General features: G+C 32.9%; 1 protein-coding gene across 4 annotated transcripts in view; it reads right to left on the bottom strand.

Annotated features, from left to right (window-relative positions):
• Nucleotides 1-23,099, bottom strand: part of LOC129801938 (uncharacterized) — a 108,293-nt gene that overhangs the window by 43,104 nt on the left and 42,090 nt on the right. Inside the window, exons 1-4 of one of the 4 annotated variants that reach the window (XM_055847427.1) lie at nucleotides 12,758-12,824; nucleotides 12,080-12,237; nucleotides 1,973-2,088; nucleotides 1,351-1,771 (exon numbers count right to left, since the gene is read on the bottom strand). In XM_055847427.1, coding sequence (XP_055703402.1) covers nucleotides 1,351-1,771; nucleotides 1,973-2,088; nucleotides 12,080-12,102 — 560 coding nt within the window. In that variant the 5' untranslated portion in view covers nucleotides 12,103-12,237; nucleotides 12,758-12,824. Of the gene's footprint in view, nucleotides 1-1,350; nucleotides 1,772-1,972; nucleotides 2,089-4,689; nucleotides 4,781-12,079; nucleotides 12,238-12,757; nucleotides 12,825-13,470; nucleotides 13,530-23,099 lie in introns of those variants that run through there. The other 3 variants (XM_055847430.1, XM_055847429.1, XM_055847426.1) reach the window with 3 other exon arrangements.

The following is a 23,099-nucleotide window of genomic DNA, read 5'->3' on the forward strand; positions in this document are numbered from 1 at the left end:
CCGGAAAACTTGGATCTATTGAACCCGAATTAATCGTTCATTTTTGTATTTTTCGAAAATTTTTCCCTCTTTAGAATTCACTTTTCTTGAAAGTACGGGATCAAAAGTGGCAAAAATCTGCAATAAGTATATGGTATTTATTTTATCCATTTAGTTAGTCTCGATTTCAGCTTTTCCGCCGTCTTTTAAACAGCGAATAAAATTCTCTTTGCAAAATTAATGTATGGAAAATAACAAAAAACCTCTGCAGATTGGAAGCAATTTTACAATTTTCTTAAAAATATCTTTTTGGCGTCCCAGTCCCAGCTTTGTGGAAATCATTATCTTTTGATACAGTTTTAGGCTACATACCGTGTTTTTACCGATTCGAACAGGAATCTACCAGAAGACAAACTTAAGTTAAAATGTTGTAAAGCATTTTGTATTTCAGTACTTTTACTTTTTGTAAAATGATGCAACATTAATCCATATGTGCTTCCAATATTTTACATTAAAAAATCAGATAAATCAGATAATATATGGACGAAAATTCTCGTCTAGACACCTTTTTAGGTCATTTTCGAGAACGAATAAAGGAATCATTGGAGCTGTTTTCGATATGAACCAAGTATTACATGATATTATTGGAAGTTTTTTGAACATTCTTTAATTTAATTAAAGAGGATTGTGGATTAGGGTTGATGAGTTCAAGCGTATCGACTGGAATTAAGAATTTTCGACTATGTCAAATTCCTGACTATGTTATGATTGCAAATACTAATTCAGAACCTGCTACAAATAACAATTTTCCACACAGTAGGGACTTTTTCATTAACAAAACATAGCATTAAATTTTTAATTCTCTAGAAAAATCTCATTATCTTTATTTGTGATCTACTAGACAAAACGATAATTCATTCACAGTGCATTGTTAAATTTCAATAAAAAAAAATACCATTTGAAAAAGGTTCTGAATTATACTCTATGATGTTTCGATTATTTAATTGTTAATTATTTTCTTGATTTTGTATTGCATCGTGAAAAACAAATTAATGTATTTTAGTGAGTGATTTTGAATACCCCTTTACTAATTGTTTTAAATTTTAATTACTGTTACTTTCAGTAATATTTTCATTATGAACTAAAAATCAACTCTTTTAAATTTCGAAGTATTGGGCTCTTCCCATTAGAGGTCTGCCAAGGCTTTCCTCTGTTAATCATTTGGCTTAAGCATTGTGGTACTACAAGATGTTTTGATTTTTATGCATTTGTATATCAGTTTTTTGAACTCGTTAATACTTATTGCACTGGAGAGATAAAGCACCAGATATTCACCGCTCGGTCGGTTCTAACTCATCCACCATGTCCCACCTATTTATATGCTGGCTCTTTGTGCTGCTATTTCGATGCCATTGCGCTTGATGGCTGGCGTCCAGCCCATTGGAGCCCTGGCCAGTGTCGCGATTTGAGCGTCGTGGTTTTGGCGGCGGGAGGCACGAGGCGCCTTTTCGGCGAACACGCTGCTGCTGTGCCAACTCCCCACGCTGCTGGAGAGCACTTAAATCCTCTGCAAATGTCGCCCCCACGGTGCAGTCCCTCACATTCGACAGTTTCGAGTCGAGGGACAAATCTCGACGTTCCCCCTTTGCACTCCCCCTTGGCACCCCATCAGCCGACTGAGTACGGGACTTCGGTGGCCAGCTGAATTGGCGCCGCGGGCGATGACGATTTATGCGGAGCACCGTGTCACGATCAATTTCCCGATATCTCGATCGACTGCGCCTCTCACAGTCTGCCAAACATTTTCCGTGGGTAAAGCTATTAATGCGTAATCCCAGTGATTTCGACCAACAGATATGGGACACCAAATACAAACTTTTCCGCTATAGGAATCCTCATCAATAAAACTTGATACCATATCCTCGAATACCAGCGAATGTGCATAAAAAGCTAGAAAGCACGACAAGCTGCAACTATTGTTAAAGAAACTCACCAGGATTACTTCCTGATCGGCGCTGTTCTTCCTCTTCTTCTTCTAACATCCTCAGTACAGCTGAATTAGCTAAATTAGCTGGTTTGCTGGCGCTCGGGTTGTTCTCAAAGTCGATTCTGCAAATAAATATGATAATCTTTTTCAGTTGGATAAATAATTCTATAGGCAATTTCTTTCAAATGGCACAGCCACATCCCATTGAGTACCGCCCAGAAAAGAATTGAACTATAATTTTACTTAGTTTCGTATCGATTTATAGATTAAAGATTGAGATTGATAAATTTTTATAAACATGGATGTAAACTCCGATTCCGTATAATAAAAAGAAATTACAAAATTTGAATTGTTTAAGAATTAATCAGGAACTTAAAAAATCTTTTTCGATCTTTTCAAAATTTTTTAAATATAAATCGGCTCAAATCGACTGTAAACTGATGAACTTATTATCCAGATCGATTTGATATGAATGTTTTCGTATTTGAATATTTGTTTTAGGATATATAGGATATATATAGGATATATATATATATATATATAAAGGATATATATATATATATATATATATATATATTTAGGATATATATAGGATATATTCAGGTAAATATTCAGATGAACATTTAATCTAATCAAAGTGTGCCTATATCATTCTTAAGATTTTTCAAGATTGAAAAATTTAAATTTAGAGGGCATTTTTATGTATTTGCTGGGCAAGTTTGGTTACTTTTGGGAAGGCCTTGGAATTTCTGACAAGCCTAAAGTCGTTTCAAAGTTTATAAATCAGTAATCTCCGAACTCAAAAAACTAAAAAAAATATATATATAAAACGTAGTGTCTTTATTCATAAAAGTTATTATTATTATTAATCGTATCGAGACACTTTATTTTGTATTAATGCAATCATTACAAAGTGCTCGTATTGAAAGAATCTACTTATCGTAGATCGCCCAGGAATGCTTTCCCCGTAGTGAATACTTCTTCCGTGCTCCTGAAGTTATTTTTGAGCATAGGCGATGCATTTTTAAGTCTTATTTATTTTATCGCATTGAAAATGTCTTTTTCTAGACATTCAGTTATTTGCACAAGGCCGGACTCGAATTCACCACTGTGAGAGTCGAGTCAGAGATCTCGTCCGCCCAAGACCCAACGGTCTTGCCTATTGCACCACTAAGATCCCTAAGTATACATAATACCGAAGTGAGATAAAATATGTAGCATTATTTTTTAAGGAATAGTATATGTAAGTTACAAGTTCGAGCATTCCGAAATGCTGGGACGCTTTGTCATTCCTTTTGATAGCTGATTGAATACTTGTTATGTCAAGAATCATGTTTTTTGCATAGTTCCAAGTTTTTTAACCTACAAATAAAATATGATTTTTGAAGAGACGTACTAAGTAAAGAGCTCAAAACATTATGAGACATTTTCATCAAAACAAGTAATTTTTACGTAAATCGGGCCAAAATGCTTCATTTTGATGAGATTTTTTTTGAAATTAAACTCAGGCTGATGCTCGATAATATTTATTCTACACAATTTGAAAGAAGGTTAGATAAAAAAATAAGCAAAGGACAATCAATCCTAAGTCCTCATTATATAAGTTATACAGTTTGGGATAACACTTGACTGCCAAATTTTACATGCTAAATATTCCCCAAGATCAGCCTGAACCTATTTGAATCCTAAGATTAAGACACAATAGCAAAAGATTCACTTATTAGAACCTGCGAAAAAAATTCCAATTTCAGTGTCTGTTATTTCAAAACGGAAAATAAATTGGTAACAGTCTCTCCGCTTTTATATGTTTTAACATCGACTACAACCGTAATCCCAAAAACCAAAATCCTCAATCACGTAGTAACTCATGTCACTTTTACCAATTTAGGATTTTGGCTTTCGGAGTTTTGGCTTATGGGACTTTGACCGAGACCCATTTAACACATAATTTTATAAAATATTTGTATACTGAATCTTTAATTTTCAATCTATTCCCCCATATACTCTAATTCCAAAAAGTTTCCTGGAAAAAAAACTTTCTTCATTAGCGCTTAATTTTCCTTCGTCGTGTTGCAAAATCCATTATCACATTTAAATAATTTACTCTAAACTACGCGTTTTTCGAACTGGGAGTTTTCTACAAAGTTAGCAGATGCAATAAATTAACAACAGAAAGAGAAAATTGGCTTATGATTTTCTACCATTGAAAATTTCACAACGAATTTAATTAGTTTGCACACATTTGTGGCATTTGGCACTTTGGGAAATCTCCATAATTCAATGTTTCACCGCAAATTTGCACTGATAGAGAAAAGGGATATACAGAATATCTGCTTTTTATCCCATCCCCATGGCATCAGCAGTGTCATGAAGATGGTTGAAGATGCAGAGTGTGGGTAAATTCGGAAAAACATAGTCCACAGCAGATTTCATCATTTATCAAATAAATTACCGTCCTTGGGATTATATATAGACAGTGTCTCGGGCGACATCATGAAAATCTAATCGTGCACAAGTCGATGATGACTCTTGGTACTCTCTTTGTTGGTCTCTTCCATCGCTATTTCTCGCTAAGCATAATTTTCTCATTTATTCCCGGATTTTCGCTGAAGATGCCTGGGCTCATTTTGTGTTTTTACCCATGCTTAGGATTACTGGCCACACAAATTTCACCACAGATTCCACCCATTATCCCTTATTATAACATCTACCCTAGGCCTCACCATCACCAAATCCTCCGAAATATGCTTCCTCTTCCGCCACAGACAAAGTGGAAGTCACCTCGCAGCTAATCACAATTTGCACAACCATTGAGGTGTTTTCTACGAAGATTTTTTTCTTCACTGAATCACAATCCTATATATTGATTTTACGAAGAGAAGAAAAAGCAGATGGGGAAATACAAAAATCCTTAGAAATCCGGAGAAAGTCGGAAAAATTCGTAAATAAAATTGATGATTCTCTCGAAAAGATTTTAAAGTCCATAAATTTGATATTTGTCACAACAAATATGATTAATATGAATTTCTTCCTCTATTCTTCTGCTTTAATCAAGCTTTACTGACTGCTTTTATATAAAAACGATTGAAAATCTTTACATAGAAACAACATGAAAAAGCTTTTCCATTTCGAAAAACATATGTATAAAAATTCAACTATATTTCAAATATTTGTTTTTAAATTAATCGTTAATTAACGATGTAATCAAATCATATTATCGAACTCTTGAGTTTCAGAACATGTCAACAAATAACATAACAAACGAATGCAATATAAAGTTCATTGATCTCAAATTTGAGGTAAAAGTAATAGGAAAAAGTCCCTGTTTTTCGGAATGCTCAAAATTTGGCTCGGATTATATTTTATACCAAAATTAGTTTCGCACTTTTACCTAGATTAATAAGTTTATTTAACCCTTTTAACCCATTAAATACACCCGATGGGTCACCAGTAATCCAAAAAATCATTTTCTCTGACCACGTTTCTTTAAAACACCATTTTAATAATGTTTCAAAAATATGAATAATTTTAAACTATTGTATGCTAGGGTGGATACCCCGAATGATGCCACTACCCCATTTGAATGCCACCTTGAACAAAACGGTATTTTCTTCAATATACATACGATTTTTTCAAATTATGAAATATATGCAATAGTGATTGTTGCATTTATTTCAAAATTCGAATATATCGTAATATTGAAAAAATACCCTTTTACGCAAGGTGGCATCATTCGGAGTACCCTCTAGGTTAGCGGTGGCTCATCAGTTCCATAAGGATATGAATATTGACTTATGGGTGAATCTCTTAACCCTTTAACGACGAGACACTTTTTACGGACTGAAAATCAACAATAAAAATTAAACTTAGAAACATAGTCAATGATAGTCTTACACCTAACCTTGGAAAGTCTAACAGAGTCTGATTCGGTGTATTTTGTGGCTCTATGAACGATAGGGACAAAAATAGCCCAAAAATTTAAGTAATTTTTCTAACAATACCAATGAATAATATTTTTCGATTTAATGAAAAATATTACGTATGAGTGTTGTAGTTTTTATTGCCAAAAGCGTTTTGGTTAAAAAAATTGGAAGTATAAAAATTAAATAAAATCAATTATGAATTTGAGAATATAAAAATTCGCTATTTTTTAGCTTAAATATTTACTACATAGCAAATAGCTAGAGACTTGAACAAATATCCTAGATTCCTTCAACCTTCCACTTTACAATTATGTGCAGACATAAGGAAAAAAACTTTAGATAGTCAGGAAAAATTATTTTCTTTATGGGACACCGGTGTTCCAATCGTCCTTAAAGGGTTAAAAGTTTCCATTTCTAATCTAACCGTTCAGCCTCAAGTTCTATTCTCGATCAGGCGAACGGATGACAAAAAGCCCGTTTTTTTAATCATTTCATTCGCCGATAATGATAAAAACTAATCCCTGGAGGGTAAAAAGGCGAAAATACCGAGGTGTCAAAAAGTCAACGTAATAGTACGTATTGTTCTTTCTGTGGAGTTAGAACAATAAAATCTATTCAAAATGAAATCAGTCTAATCCGAACTATATTTTCATTGTATGTTGTGAAAATATCTATCTAAAAAAAATACAATAAAAGAAAAGCATCGAAAACCACGAATGTAGGTGATCAATACATAGCAAAAGCGGCAAAAGCTTAGCGCTGAATACACAGGGTGAATGTTTGTGAAAAATTCCTCACTAAAGGATTTTTCGTGAGGTTTTATACCATATCTTGTGCCGGAGATCTTTTCGTGATTTACCCCCTCCCTCCCCCCCTCACTTCACCAAACCTTCCTTCTCTCGACGAGAAGTACAAGTTTATCACGATTCAACCATTTGTATATTTATGCACGCACCCACCATCAGACATTCTGAGCCGGGGAGAGCTTTTTTTTCCTGACTGGGAAACCCTATCCTATATTCTCACGAATACCCATGGTATACATGGTATGGGTTCGATATATCGTATGCAAAAGTGGACAAAAACGAGAACACGAAAGATTCATAAAAATTGCTGAATCGTCTGCTTGTGGCGGCAATGGGAGGCTCCCCTTTCAGGCCATTGCTTGGGAAGGAGATTCAAATGGTTTGAAATGAAAGCCATTCACCATCCGTCGGATGTGAAGAGCAACAAAATACACGGATTCATCTTGCTGTGATAAATCTGATTTACTTCCAAATGGTTGCCCCCCCAAACCACCCCAAACGCAACCTTCAATGGCTTTTCGACACCATACAACATTTAGGAGGGGGCCTACCCGGACAATAGACGCATAAATGACCGATATTTAAACACTAAGTGGTTACTAATGTGCCTTGAGAGACTCTTCAAGTCGATGGGAAAGCGAAATGGAGGAAATTGCAGCGATTAGAGAGAGGAGTTGTGGCAACATTTCATCATCCTGATAGATTTAAAAGGGTTTTCAATCACCCATAGAATAGATTAAGATCAAAATAGAATAGTAAAAATATAAGCATATTTTTTTAAAATTTGTTTTGGGTAGTGGAGACCGGGGTACAATTAGCCAGGGGTAGAAGTAGACAGTGGATATTTCTCGTTTTCCTTAAAATGTACATTGAGTAAAGTATTTTTTAATGAAAGCAGAAACACATCCCCATATTCCCAGAAATATTTGTAAGTCTTATCCTGTTATCCTACAATTTAGAAGCATTTTTATAAAATGGGTATAAAATTGTAGTTTTGATGTTACAGTTTATGGCCCAGCATTTCGTTTTCTAAGTTGTTAGTCAAAATCTCATAGTTTTACTTTGTTTCTGATTTAATAAAGTTAATTAAGAGATATTTTTCAGTTGGACAATAATTATCTACTTTTTTGTATAAAATGATACACACTGAACAGCCCTCGGGGCAGATGTAGTCACTCTTCCGTGACGGGATAAAACTATTGATGATTTTTCACTAATACCTGGATAATTGTTAGATGAAAAAGTACTATTGATATTCCAAGCGATATTGCCATTCGGATGAGCAATTTGTGAAATAGATTTTTTCAGGATGTTTACATCAATTTTTCCACAATTACAAAAATGTCATAAAAAAGTCGGCTAAAGCCTTTTTCTTTGGGTTTAAATGAGATGTTTAGCATCAGTGGGCTTCAGTGTATCAAATAAAACATATTTGGTATCTTCAATTTGAAATTTCGTCTGGAAAACTGGTGGCAATTAGTACCCCAAAAATGGCTATATCTGCCCAGACCGGGGCACGTGTAGCCAATGTGTCATACTATTTTCATTATCCTCTCTAGAAAAAGGCAAGGATTTTAGAGCTTTGAACTACACTGTTTCATATAGCCAATAACCTAATACTACTTATGAAGCATAAAAATATTAGGCAAACCTTATCATTTTTTCACAAATCATGCGCGAAAAAAAAGCCTCATTTGCTAGCTAAAAGTACCCCAGTCCCCCCTATATTAAATCTGTTTAAGGTTAGAATAAATAATTTTGGTTTTAGACGGACCATTTCACGTACTAAATAAACTCCACTTATAAATGTTGAGTTTTTCGTCCTCTTTTGTAAGAGATATTATATAAATTGATTATTTTTTGTGATTTAGTCGTCACTAGAAAACCACAAAGTTTTGAAAGTAATTCAAGGTATAGGAGTTGAAAAATTCAACCACCTAAAAATAAACCATGCCCCGCCCCATATGAATTGAACCCATTCCTTAGCATGGTTATACATCATAAGCAAATTAAGTGATTTTTAGATTTAGATTAGAAATTCAGATGATTTATTCCTAGGCAATTGTTATCCGAATTGCTGTCGGGAATGGATTTTTAGCAACTTTAGTCTTTCAATTACTTGGAAAAATAACCTGACAGTGATGAAGATACATTGTGTTGTTCTTTTATCGCCTCGCGTGAAGTCATGTAAAAAATTTTACTCAAAATGGCGGACGGAAAATTCGACATCCCGTCGAATTTGTTAAAATTGGTCTTCATCCTCTTTCACCGAAAAATGAAACCAAACCGTTTCCTTGTAGTGCAAAATCTCTATTAGCAATGGCAGAGTGATCCTTTGTAAGGATCTTTTTGAAAGAAGAAGAACGACACTTTCAATAGGGATATCATATGGGAAAATCGAAGAGAAAAAGTCAGCGAAACCGAAATTTATTGAAAAGAAAAACAATAAAAAATCCAGAATTTTTTTTTGTATTTTGAGGGTTTTCAACAGGTGATTCTTTTGAAAAGAATCCTAGAAGTGAACCTTTAAAAGGACCAAAATTTGAGACTTTTGTTAAAATATAATCTGATCCTTTAAATGAAATGAACTATTTGAAAGGAAGGGGTGGATTATATTTGTATGACTACCCGAAAGGATTTCGAAGGAGTCAATTTGACCCTTTTATTTTTATCAGTGCTCATTTTTTTATATTCTACATATCATTTTTAATAGCTAATAACTCTCTAATCCTGCATCGTACATTTTCTTAAAAGGGCCTTCTAAAATTCCTAATGAATGAAAATTATAGTTTTCGAAGTTTCAACGATTTTCCCCAATCTTTAAAGTTGTTAAACTTTTAACTTTGAGAGACTGATTTCACGGTGCGACAAAATTTACCTTTTTGTGGGTGTCTTTGACGAGAGTGCCAAAACTTGTTAGAGGGTCATTTAAGGACCTCAAATCTGCAATCCGTTTGTCCGGGTCACCTCTAGATTTTTTTGAAAAAGCATATTTAGTTTTTTGATGTTTTATAAAATTCAAAAATTCATATCTCCGGTTCTAATTATCCGGTGGTAGTCACATAAAGCTAAACTGACGCGTAATTTCATCCTCTATAACTCTTGTGAACATATCAAGCATCTACGATGAAAATGAAGTATATTTTTTAAAGATTTTTTGAAAAAGGACACCTAAAATGGTGCATTTTTCTGTGTTTTTTCCATCTTCTAGTAATTTTCCCACCTTAATAGAGCATTTTATATGTCAAATAACTATGCCTAAAATTTAGAGAATTTAATATTCTTTCATATCTTTGTGGTTTAAATTCTCTATCCTAATTCGTTTATTCACAATAATTTATTGAAAATAAAATGCATTATTATAAAAATAAAATCTCTTATTATATATAATTATTTGGTATCTTTGTCTAACCTACTGAAGAGCATTCTCTTTTGCACTCTCACTTACACATTTCATATAAAAAGAGGCGAAATGAAAAAAAGAGACGTATATAGAAATAAAGAGAGAAGAATAGTTTTTTGGCACTCATAACAGCTATTCTTCTCTCTCTATTTCTAAATACGTCTCTTTTTTTCATTTCGCCTTTTTTTGTATGAAATGTGTAAGTGAGAGTGCAAAAGAGAATGCTCTTCAGTAGGTTAGACAAAGATACCAAATAATTATATATAATAAGAGATTTTATTTTTATAACAATGCATTTTATTTTCAAAAAATTATTGTGAATAAACGAATTATGATAGAAAATTCAAACCAAAAGAAAATGAAAGAATATTAAATTCTTTAACTTTTAGGCATAGTTATTTGACATATAAAATGCTCTATTAAGGTGGGAAAATTACTAGAAGATGGAAAAAACACAGAAAAATGCACCATTTTAGGTGCCCTTTTTCAAAAAATCTTTAAAAAATATACTTCATTTTCATCGTAGATGCTTGATATGTTCACAAGAGTTATAGAGGATGAAATTACGCGTCAGTTTAGCTTTATGTGACTACCACCGGATAATTAGAACCGGAGATATGAATTTTTGAATTTTATAAAACATCAAAAAACTAAATATGCTTTTTCAAAAAAATCTAGAGGTGACCCGGACAAACGGATTGCAGATTTGAGGTCCTTAAATGACCCTCTAACAAGTTTTGACACTCTCATCAAAGACACCCACAACGTGTCGCACAGTGTTTCATTATTCAAAACTTTTTTTGTATTTAGATGAAATATTCATCTAGTCAAACTAAAACATATCACAAAGAGAATTATTATTGAAAGATAGTTATAGTAAATATAATGATATAAATAGAACAACATTGAATTTTATAACAATTTCCATTTACACCTCAAAGTTGATAATAATTTTAGCAAAGAAAAATAGTACTAAAATTGACAATAAAGTTAAAAATAAATTCTTTTAATAAACGTGACTTGATTTTAATAAAAATAACTAAAGATAAAGTCAGAAATATTTAAGTACAATCGATGGTGAAGCGGAACAATCTAGGGTTTGCGGATATCTTGTTCGTCATCTATGGGTATTCCTGCAGTATTTGAACGATATCCTCTAAAATCGAGATTCATCTTGGATTAAGGTGAGATTTTAGGGAATCTCAAATAACTACCAACTAGTACAAAAATTAATTTTATGTTAAGCTTTTAAATAAATAAATTGTTCTTTTTTAAAGTTATATGATAAATTCTATCATACTTATGAAAATAGTCCCAGATTTTGTTAAAAATCATTTTAATAAATAAATTGTAAGCACGAAATACTAACAAATAAATCATCTATATGAATCAAAATTACGAAACTTTTATTATTAGGTTATGAAGTAAAAAAACTGCTGTAGTTTCTCATAAAATGACATTTGGAAAAATACTTTTTTTTTAATATTATATGAATTAATTAATAATAATAATAATAAACTAGTATTTTATTGATTTTTAAAAAAAATGTTCCAAAAAGTTTTATTTTCTTAATTAAAATGAGTTCATTGGCAATTCTTTTTCTCGGAAAGTTCTTCTTTTAAGTATTGCTTTTTTGCATTAAAATTTCTATTTTTGCAAAATAAGTATTATATCCACACGTGATTCAATATTTAACCTCATAAAATATTTTATCTCTGTTGAGTTCTCAGAATTCTAAAGCTTTGAAAGTTATTTAGAGAAAGCATTGGGACTAAAATATTCAATGGGATTAAATATTGAAATGGATAATACAGTTAATTTTATCTTAAATTTCGCACCATTTCAACTCTGATATTGAAATGTGACTGCCTGTTTTTCCTATATAATGAAACATCTAAATGCTTGGAAAACGGCAAAAAATCAATTGAGCGAGCTTTTAATCAAATAGAGTCACTTTGAATAGAATTAAATTTTCCAATACCTGGATCTTGCCACTGTGGCCATTTATAATGAGTTGGTCGTTCTTCGATTTCTGTGTAAATTGTTGAGTAGATTCGCACGTTCTTTTGGGTCGATTTGTGCCGCCAATAGAGAAATTATCAAGTAAAACAATCACCTTTTTTTCAATTATCGCTTTTCCTTTTTACATTAAATTCCCCATGGAGTTTATGGTGAGTTCGGTGTATTTTTATTCAGGAACGATGAGAGATATTTAACAGAGAAAAGAATGTTTTAGACGGAGAGTTGGAGATGGGAGACAGAAATAAATGAAGGACAAAGTGGGGGCGACAAAATAAAATAGTGTTAAATTTTTAGTGGGTGGAGTGAAAAAAAAGGTCCCATTTTAGCGATAAATCAAATATATTCATCAATTATCGGGAAGAATCTTTTAAAAGTCAATTTATAAGAACAACATCATTAGAATTTTGTGCCTTTTGCCGAACAATGCAGCCAATTCATTCTCTTATTTTATTTTATTTATTTATTTTTATTTTTTTGTAATAAGATTCCTTATCATCGTTTTATTTAGAGAGTGTAATTTTGAAAATTATCAAACATGAAGAATATGAAATGGGACATCCCTTCTCACACAATAAAAATGAATGGCTCTTGTGGAAACATGAAAAATTGCACTGATAAAATTAACACATGTCCCCACATTGACTATAATTATATTTTATAATGCGATATTTTGTGTGTTGCACAAAAGCTTTAAAATTAAACACCACTCTATTCACATTCAAAATTAATTGTCCAATTTACGGTGCACGCAAATATACATGATATAGAGCATTATTTAAATTTTGTAAACCAAAAAGCACTCTTTCACAATTTCTCCTTTCACATTCAATGGCTGCCCCACATGGGGACATTCACATGAGAGTAAAAGAGATGTTGCTAGGAATTTTTCATTGAAAACTGAAGCACTGCGACACTAATAAATAATATCATCAATTGTTGCATGTTGTATATTAAAACTTTACACTATATGATTTAATTTGTATGCAGAGAACTTTTTACTATTCCCAAAAAAAAATGTATATAAAATCTAGGCCAAATGATAATTAAAAAAAAAAAGTTTTGAAAAAGCCTCTGATAATTTAAAATTACACCAGAAAGGGCGAGAAACTCTTACACAACCCTTATAATTTTTCCCGCCCTTTCATCCCCAAACCCAAATAAAATGTCTTAACCCGCAATATATTACAATATTTCGCTGAAAAATGCCGATAACGTGAATATTTCATCTATTTTTTTTGCACGGCACGATAAAACTAAACAACATCACTTTCGCGATTCGTGAATTTAAATAGAGAAAATAAACAGGCGAAAGAGCAAGTGATCCCAAAATTAGGTTTTCCCCACACTCACTCTCACGGGGCCAGAATTTTCCGTGTGTGTTAGGGGGTCCGCTCTCATCCTCAAAATGTGCTCCATCATCGTCGGTGTCTCACATTGGGAAAATTGGAATCACTTTGCCTCCACCTCGGTGTATTTTCACGGCATTACACATGAGAAAGGTATTATGTAAAATCATAGGATTAAAAGCGGACGAGGGAAGCGACTGTGGCACTTTTCGTTTGCTATAAATGTTTGCCATGAGATTCTGACTCTCTTTCACTCTCATTTCATGACACTCTCCCCTGGTAGATGATCATTCTCAGGAAAATACACCTCAATTGGCGCTTCATAACCCACAAAGTGAGGTCAAAGGAAGTTCTCTTCAATTCAGAGATTATTCACCCATAGTGTATATTTACTAAGTAGTAAAATTTCGCTTTTCCGGCAACCATATATTCACATAAAACATGCAAGGGCAGGTATCCAAAAACTCAAATTGTCAGTATCCACATGTTCTCAAAAGAGAAATTGAATAAATCTTGCTATAATAATAACACAACATTCTGCAGAAAGTGATATTTTGTAAACCAAAACCAAAAACGGGTGGCAGAGCGTCCCATATTTGGGAAATGCTTGAATTTATGATTCAGATGTTATACCCCAAAAGTTGTCTCACATTATTTACCAATATTATTTTAGTTCTTTAGGGACCTAATTCATGGGAATATAGTATTTACGAGTTCTAGGATTTCGTAAAGGTTTTCCAATGTGTAATTTTTAGGTTTACAGGTTCATATACTGAGAGAAATCCGAAAAAGTTAAAATAACATTCCGGAAATGTTTATTTTATTCTGCAGTATTGATCCGAATCAGTGTAATATTATGCTTTTTAGGGGTTAAATTTATCCTTTTTCATGTTAATTTTACCCTTAAAAAGGTGTAAAATTAACACTAAAAAATGTTGATATATTTTTACACCTAATGTTAAAATTATGAGGAAAAACAGTTAATCGCACCCCGTTTTCTTCACAGTGTAGCTAATTCATGAATTTCTGAGAAAAAGGCCTAATATAGTTCAGGAGTAGTACAATTGAATTTCAGATAAGAAAATGCTATTAGTTCATTACTGGTTTATACCAATTGAAACCGGTTCAATCTCGTCAAAGAACTCAAGACCTTTCCAACGAACCCAAATATGGTCTCATTCAGTTTAGATATAAGATATTTAAGATAAGATATTTAGATATGATTCAACGAATTACTGTGCGTACTCAAAGAGATAGCAATGTTTCGTGAAAAATGCCCATTCAGACGCTTTAATCATTTGAACCGGACGGGACTCGAACTCAGAACTACGAGTGTCGAGCCGGGCGAGGATCACACCGCCCAAGACCCGAACGCTCTTACCAATTGCACCACGGACACCCTAAGGACATAATCCACTCTTCTGTTAATATGTGACACGTCTAGAGGCCGAACGGTAAGAGATATCGCCTTTTGTTCTTTAATGACTACCCACTTTTAAAGTCAATATTATCCAGGACAGTCTTTTTTTCCCCTTACTCACTTCTTCCCCTCCGAAATCTTGGTTTTTGGTTTATTTCGATAACAGCTCCTAGAATTTTTTTCCAAATAATGTTTTATAGGTAGTCAAGCCGAATATTTCGTCCTTAGACATGTATGTTCGAAATCATTTGAATGTCGAATTTTCGAAGTTCAATGTTAAACCATCATGGAGAGCCTATTTTGCAACTAGTTCGCACAATAATTGGATTTTTTAAAAGATTTTGAAATTTTGAACCCAGCTGCATCGGACTTAATCGGTAATGAATTGGTAAAGTACCCGTAAATGATATAGTACTCTCGGATTTACTTTTTTATTTGTCCTTCTGTATGTTAGTCATGCTAAGATGTTCCAAAATGTGGCTTTCTTAAGCAATCTTTGATTATTGAATCAGTATGAAACCGGTATGCTTCTAAAAAGCATGCGAGAAGATATTATTCGGAGAGCTTTTTCTCTTGAATTCAAGCACTCCGCTAAGCTGGAACCCTTTGCTATCTCTTTTATGTATAGGATCGTAATATCTACGTAAGAAAATTATACCTAGAACGTATATCCAAAAAAATATAATAATAAAATGGTATGACCTATTTTAGAGTTATTTACGGGGTTCTCGAGAATTTATTTTAGGGTCCTAAATTGCTATCTCTAATCGTTTAGCCTCTAGGTCTGATAACAACTAGGTGGATACACGGATCAAATGGTTAGACGGGTCATTCAATCATTGGGGCACTCAATGGATCAAGTGGTAGAGCACTCGCTCTATGATGCAAGTGTCCCGGGTTCGAATTCGAATCTCCTTTAGGTCACCAGGAATTTTTCTGGTGTTAAAGGTGTTCGGGTTGCATCCAGTGAGCTTCACTGCACTTGATTCCACGGGCATGGGACTGACAACTTCATCCCGTACAAGAAAAAATAATAATGCATGTCTAGAAAGCCCCTTGCGAAGGCCTAAGTTCCTCTTTTGAATGTCTTGGAATTTCTGATGAATCTGAACTGGTTGCAAGCAGTTAGGTATGAGCTGTAATGAATCGTTAATAAATCGATTGGGTGATCTTTAGAGTGATTTAATGTATGAGTTCAAATCGGACGATAAATACTGCGAAAATACAATTTCGAAGTATAGCATCCGAGTCACGATTTCGAGCATGTCGGTAGCCTGGGATGCTTTATCATACCTTTAAAATATTTTTCATATCCATTACGAAAAAAGAATTGATGGTAAATCACTTTGGCTTTTGATCTGAGTGAGATAAATTTATCAAGAACTATATTCTGACTACCGTGAAGTTATAGTTTTTAAAAGGAAGTTCTAAAAAGGTGAATTTAATAAAAAAAGTGAATGAAAATTTCGAAAAATGTTCAGATTCATTTTTGAGATTATGTACGGAATAGGATTTTATGTTTTGAAATTAAGAAATATGAATGCTTGCTCCTATTTCATTACTACTAGTTACTTTTAGGAAAAACTTTGATAGATCTGAGGGAAATTCATCAAGCTTTTCCATCAACTTTCAAAAGAAGATAAAAGAACGTGTAATTTATCGTTCATTCAGGAGTGCTTACGTGACTCCACTCTGCAAATTGCACCTTCTGTATTTTCTCTAACTGAGAGCAATCTCAATGATTATCTTTTCTTCACTTTAACATGATGAATTTCCCAGCTAATTATAGGTGAAGGAGATTTTGAGAGCAAAAATACACCAAAATACTCACATTCAAAGAATCCCGTGTGAGTATTCTTCAGCATTTCAAGAGCGATTAGTCACATGTTCAACAAAGAAAACAAAGAAGAAAAGGTGGAACATGATTCAAAATTAATTAAATTGCGCCACACATTATTCATCTTGGTAGAAGACAATTTTCTGTGAGAAAGAAGCCCCTAAAGTGTGAGCTTTTCATGTATTATTCAGCATGGATGCTTTACTCCCCCCCCTCAAGTCATTTGAACAAGGAAAACATTGTGTTACAATTGTTCCTGGGGAACATGTAACTTACGTGTTTAATTACAAAGAATTAATGATAAAGTTAAAATGTATCTTATATCAATTTCAAAGTGTTCTATTAATGCCTCATCGAATTAATGACTTTTTAACCAAATTACTATGATAAAATCTGAAGCAATGGCATTTTGAAAACCAATTCATTTTGCTTTTATAGAATCATACTGAAAAGAAAATCAAATGAATTAGCACGAAATATATTGAGGAAGAACTTAATGGAAAATGGAAATCTTATTTCTATAGAACACAATTGCTTGATTTTATAAAATAATATTAGCAGTTTAAATGGAATTCTCATGAATTAACAATTCATTCCCATAAATTAAATAGTCACAAAGACGTAGTCGAATGCGCGCGACGTGTAATTTACTGTCACTGAAATCAATTAAACTGATTAAAATGCAAGAACGATGTGGTTGCACTAAATTTATTGTATTTCCTACAAGTATTTAAAGTCCAATGGTTTTAGGAAAAATTAATTTGTTGCAGTAGTTGAACTTTGTTTAAAAATAAATTCATCTCACTGTGAAGTTAAACAGAAGAATTTCTGAAGAAAAGTTTTAAATTCAATTGAAAACTTGAAGAAATTCAATATGAGATTTTGCATAACACAAAACGGATGTTTGATAAATTTTCTGCAATTTTAATTCATCTAACTTAACATCAAAGAGAATAGTTCTGACGCAGCTTCTCTCTAAATATCGAAAAGTTTATGATTTATTCATATGGAAGAACAAACCATAATAAACATTTTCCGAAAGTCGTTGTTGATTAATATGTACATAACATAGGATCATATTCAACATCAAATTCTCATCGACTTCAATAAAATCATCGAACTTTTCTCAAATTCAAGTTAAACTTAAAAATAAATTCCCAATTATTGTTTTTTACTGAATTTTCTTATATGTCTTATCAAATATTTGAAAAAAAGTTCAAAATTTTGAAGAAAGTTTGCAAAAAAACTTTGTTCAGAATTTATTTATACAACAAAAAATTGATTTTACTTCTTCACAGAATTTTAAAAGACAATTTCAGTGGTTTTGTCACATGCAAGAACTTTTTGAACTCTATAAGTTATTATTCACAAATTTTTCGGGGTTAAGTATTACCTATCACACCTAATCATATATCTAATGAAATTTTTAATTTCATAAAATATGTTAGCCCCATGGCTTAGGCTTTAAACACTGTAAATGTAAATGCTTACAAATCTCTAACTGATTAGGAAACGTGAAGGGAATTAAATATTTTATGTAGTGAATAGAGCTAAAATAACATTGAATATAGTGTTATTTCATAATTGTTCAGTAACTTGCCAATTTTTGTTTTAAATCAAATTATATGTATATTTCAAAGTAGGGGAAATTGGGGTACATTTGAATTAGGGCTTCTTTGAAATTAGGATTTTTTCTCTTATTTTCAAGTGAAGCTGAATCTTATCATGATATAATTAGGTCCAAACTATTATGTTCCAAACTGTGGAACCTTTTAATCACGACTTTCTAACTACTTGTGATTTTTTTTTAACCTGATATCTTCCCAAAATGTTTCATGTTAATTTTAATATAAACTACACCAGTCTTATTGAATTCGCCTGCCTTTAAATACTGAGTCGAGCGAGGTTCACTATATCAGAAATGCAAAAAAATGTTCTAGCACACTTTTAGAATTTTATTGACTGACATTCGAACATGAAGTTTGTAAAAACTTTCACTTCAAAGGAAAATTAATTCAGAAATAATGAAAGTTTATTCAAAAGGTCTGCACAAAGAAGATTCTCTAGTAGAGCATCAATATGCACAATATGCTAGTAAAATAATGATGTAGTATTTTGATGAGTTTTTCCTCTGCATGTGAAATTATTCCTTGGTAAAAAATTTAGATGAGAAATTCATTAAAATTCTTAGTGTAATTTTCGCAGAAATATTCTGGGTCATTTAATTGAAGTGTCTCAGAAAAGTGGAATGTGGAAAAACTGCAGAGTCTATTAATGAGGACTTGAGCCTCACTGCCCCTTCAATCCCATACACAAAATATTTTCCATTTCTGTAGGTTCCTCCCTCTTTTTTTCTGATGGTTTTCCTAAACTTTTCAACAATGGAATTTTGGGTAGGAAAATTTCTGGGTGGAACTCATTCTCTACAGTAGTGGCACAAGACACCCACAGCAAATTTGGCACATTGTTTGTCATACGCATCGCAATTTACTCGCATTTATGCACATTGTGAGGAATTTTGCATTAATTCTGTGCATACAGTGCGAGGTGAAAAGCTAATGGAGCTCCAAGGGGGGAGTAGAAATGGGGATGGATGTGAAAGTCGATGCAGGAAATTGGGGGAAGATTATAACAATGTTGGAGAAATATCAACTTTCGTACAACACCGTCGTCGTGCTGAATTTTGCGCACTAATTAAAGGGAAACTCCGGTTAATCAAGCATTGTGGAAAAGTGAATTTGTGTGAATGACGAGGTACTTTCCAGGTGACAACTTTCGCTTCACAGCCCCCATACGCCCCCCCCCCCCTCTCCTCAAATAAACTTTTCCGTCTCACCTGGTAAGCATTGATTAAAGACTGGGGGATTTTTTCTACGCTCAAATTCTCTCTTCCTTAACACAATTTACATATCATTTCGAGAAAACTAACTCACGTAATATGACACGCCAAAAAAATACGGGAGAGCTTTCTTTTCACGCACGGCTGAATCATGGGTGTTTAATTCAATAATTTCACCCTCAGGCATTTTAGATGAGATTCTTACATCTAACAAAAAATAGAAATCACAGAAAAAAACCGAAATTGCAGAGAGCAAGGAATGGGCGTTATAGATTAAGAAAAAGATAATAAAAACCTCAAAAAAAAACTAGATTATACAGCTGTCAGTCTGCTTGTATAGCTTTTGCTGAGAAATCAATTATAGGCACAGGCTTGAAGTTTTCAATAATGATCATATTGTGAGTGTTTGAACTTGGTATGTATTTCCAAGAAGATATTAAGCGAAAGAGCGCTACCTTCGGCCGACTGAAGCTTCGCACAATTAGTTTTTTTTCAATGTGTTTTAAAGCCGATTTTTAATATTAGATTTAAATAGCTGATCCAATGCTTCATATTTCCAAAAAGAGCTGTCTGTAAAATCCATGAAGAACATAGGAAAAATTTGAGTTGTCCGAAGGTACCGTGTTATCCCCTACTTTATTGGAGTGCCAGTCAGAGCGTGCGGCACCCATACTTAATATTCCTCATTGTGAGAGATTTCCGTGCGAAACTCTTCAAATTGTGAAAATCTTGGTTTATTGTATTGCAATATTTTAAAAAACAAAAAGAACTTACATTTTGAAATCTTGAAATATGAAATCCAGAATCGCAAATTTCGAAATTTCCTCGGGTATAAAAATTCCAAGATCTCTGACAGATTTTAAATCTTGATCTTGACTGCAGAATAGCAAAATCTTGAAATTTTCTTGAATTCGATCTTGATTTTTTTTTCGGAATTGAACCGAAACAAAAATCAAGATCGAAACTACCTCTGCCAAATCCGGGAGCATGGAAGAAGTATCCACACTACGGAGTACGGAGAAGGCGCTCCTGGGCGGTCTACACATGGACTTAGCGAATTCTTCCATCACGGAATACCACAGCAAGTATAACATGATTACATTCTAATAAAAAAAAGTATTCCCATACGATTATTAATAATAATTTTTCCAAATCCAGGAAACAACCGTAATCATATTTTTTAGTCTTAAAATGAATGGTCTTTCTCCCATTTTGAATTAGCTCACTGTAAAGAATATTGTCTTCCTTAAGATCTTCTAGATTTAATGCATCTCTTTTCAACAATGTTGCTATAAATTTGTGTTAGTTACAATAAAATATGTGAAGGGAATTTGTATTTGAGTAAACGGTACTTAGCATGTCAAGCCGACTATTAATAAATTAATCGGAGATCAAGCCACAATCTCTTATGATGATCGTCTGCAAGAAAATGCGAAGCAAAAAAGCGTCTTTGAAGTTTTAAGACAGCAAACAAAAAATATCTAAGTTCTGTTAATAATTCTATTTAAAACACAATTTTTTTGACAAAAATAATTAGATCAAGAATAAGAGAAAAATATTTTTTTATGAGGAATAAACAAATTCAAAATCACTTAAACTTGTTTCTAAAGCTTCATCAGAGGTATTAATGGTTTTAATTATTGGAAAATTCAGCAAATTTGTGCCAAGTAATACTCAACTTTGGATTAAATTGATTTTTACTAATCTGGCTCCATTAAAAATGTTCTATGTGGAATTATTCGACAAGTAATTGCGATGGTGATTTTTTCAACAATGCATGAGGACATATATGTATGTGATTTGGTTTTCCACTTTCCATCCACAAAATCCAGGGAGAAAAGCTGTTTGGATTTCTGGGAAAGAGGTGTATTTTAAACCGTGCGGTTGATGTGGCAATCATCAATTTATTCAGCAATAATTGAACACTACTGAACCGATAATCCGATTTATGTGTTAGAGCAAAATGTTTAATTTTTAATTAAATTGCAAAATTTAAATGGAAATGTGGTTTTCCTCGATTTCGCTGGCACCAAATTCTCAATTTTCTCAACTTGATTGCCAATAATTGTTGCAATTTTTATCAACTTTACTCTTCCCGTTTGTGCGTTCTTTTATACCCACATTTCCTCCTTACACAACAGCCTTTTTCTTCTTAGGGCATAATTTCATTTTCACAGCACGAAAGCTCACGTGCCAAAATGAGCGAAGGCATGAAGTGGAATTTTCTGTGTGAGACGCAAATTTGGAAGTTATCTAATTTTCACACTGTAACTGCTGGAAATTTCATCTTTTTCTTATTCCATGTACGACTTCAGTTCAGGAAATGCTATGGCATGGGAGGTTATTAATCAGTAGAAACGAAATGAGCATCAGTAATTGAGAACAAAAAGAGAGATGTTGAAGACGTAAAAAGAGGCTTTGCAATTCAAAAATTTAAATTGACGTTTTAACAGGTGTCATTATGACAGTTTGCCAATTTATTAAGTATCCAGATGTCACTTGCTTTAGGAGCTTCCGTAAAATGATATAAATTAGTTGAGTCTACTATGAAGAAACTTGATCATCAGGACACCAAGGATCAGGCGTTAAAAAGAGATAGCAAAAAGTGTCGCTGTTTTGCGGTATTCTCAAACTCACAACACATGACTGTCCGTGAAATCTATTTGCTCATGGTTTTAGGTACATACAGATTTACAAATACTTTAAAAGAAATCGATTTTTAAATAACTAAACATTCCAAAATTGAAAATAATAAAAAAAAGAGTAGAAAACAAAATTTTCAAAAAAAATCAGTTACAATAGACTCTCTCAAATTCGGGCATTTGGGACCGAAATATCATTCGAATTAGAGAGAAATTTGGTCGTCATGCTGTTTGAAATGAAACGATCTTTTGTTCATTTGCATAGTCACACTAAGTTTACGTACTCATATTTATTATAAATCTCATGAAACCTCTCAAAAATGCAAAATCATGTCACAACTAAGGCAAACCGTAGCAAATTTAAGCATATTTGCTTCATTCGATAATCAGAATCAAACCTGGAAAATGTCAACAAACTTTTTCCAAATTTAACTACTGCCCGAATTAAAAAATACGATCTTAAAAGAGCCGAATTAGTGAGAGTCTACTGTACCAGTATTTTTTGATTGATTACCAATCGAAACTAATGCAGTCGGGTTGGAATTTCAAAACCTTATAAAAAAAATCAGATTTAAGTGTATCGAATGAAAATTATGCCGTCTAGAGGGGTTGAACTTCAACCCTGTAAAATTCAAAATGGTACTTTTTCCTGTTAAAGGTATCTAAGGATGAAATGTCTGCCTGGGATCGGAAGTCAATGTCTTTGAATTTAGTGAAATTCGAAATAAAGCGAATTATATTATATAGGGGGAAGTTTTAATAAATTGATTTTTTGTGAATTTAGCTTCTCAAACTAAATACGAAGCCAAATTACATTTTCTTGGGTTATGTATCTGGCGGAGTTCTATTTAGTCGCAGCTGTTCCGGTAATCGCTAGAAAATTCTTTCTTTTCAA

The sequence above is a fragment of the Phlebotomus papatasi genome, chromosome 2 (assembly GCF_024763615.1).
Source record: "Phlebotomus papatasi isolate M1 chromosome 2, Ppap_2.1, whole genome shotgun sequence".
Lineage (NCBI taxonomy): Eukaryota > Metazoa > Arthropoda > Insecta > Diptera > Psychodidae > Phlebotomus > Phlebotomus papatasi.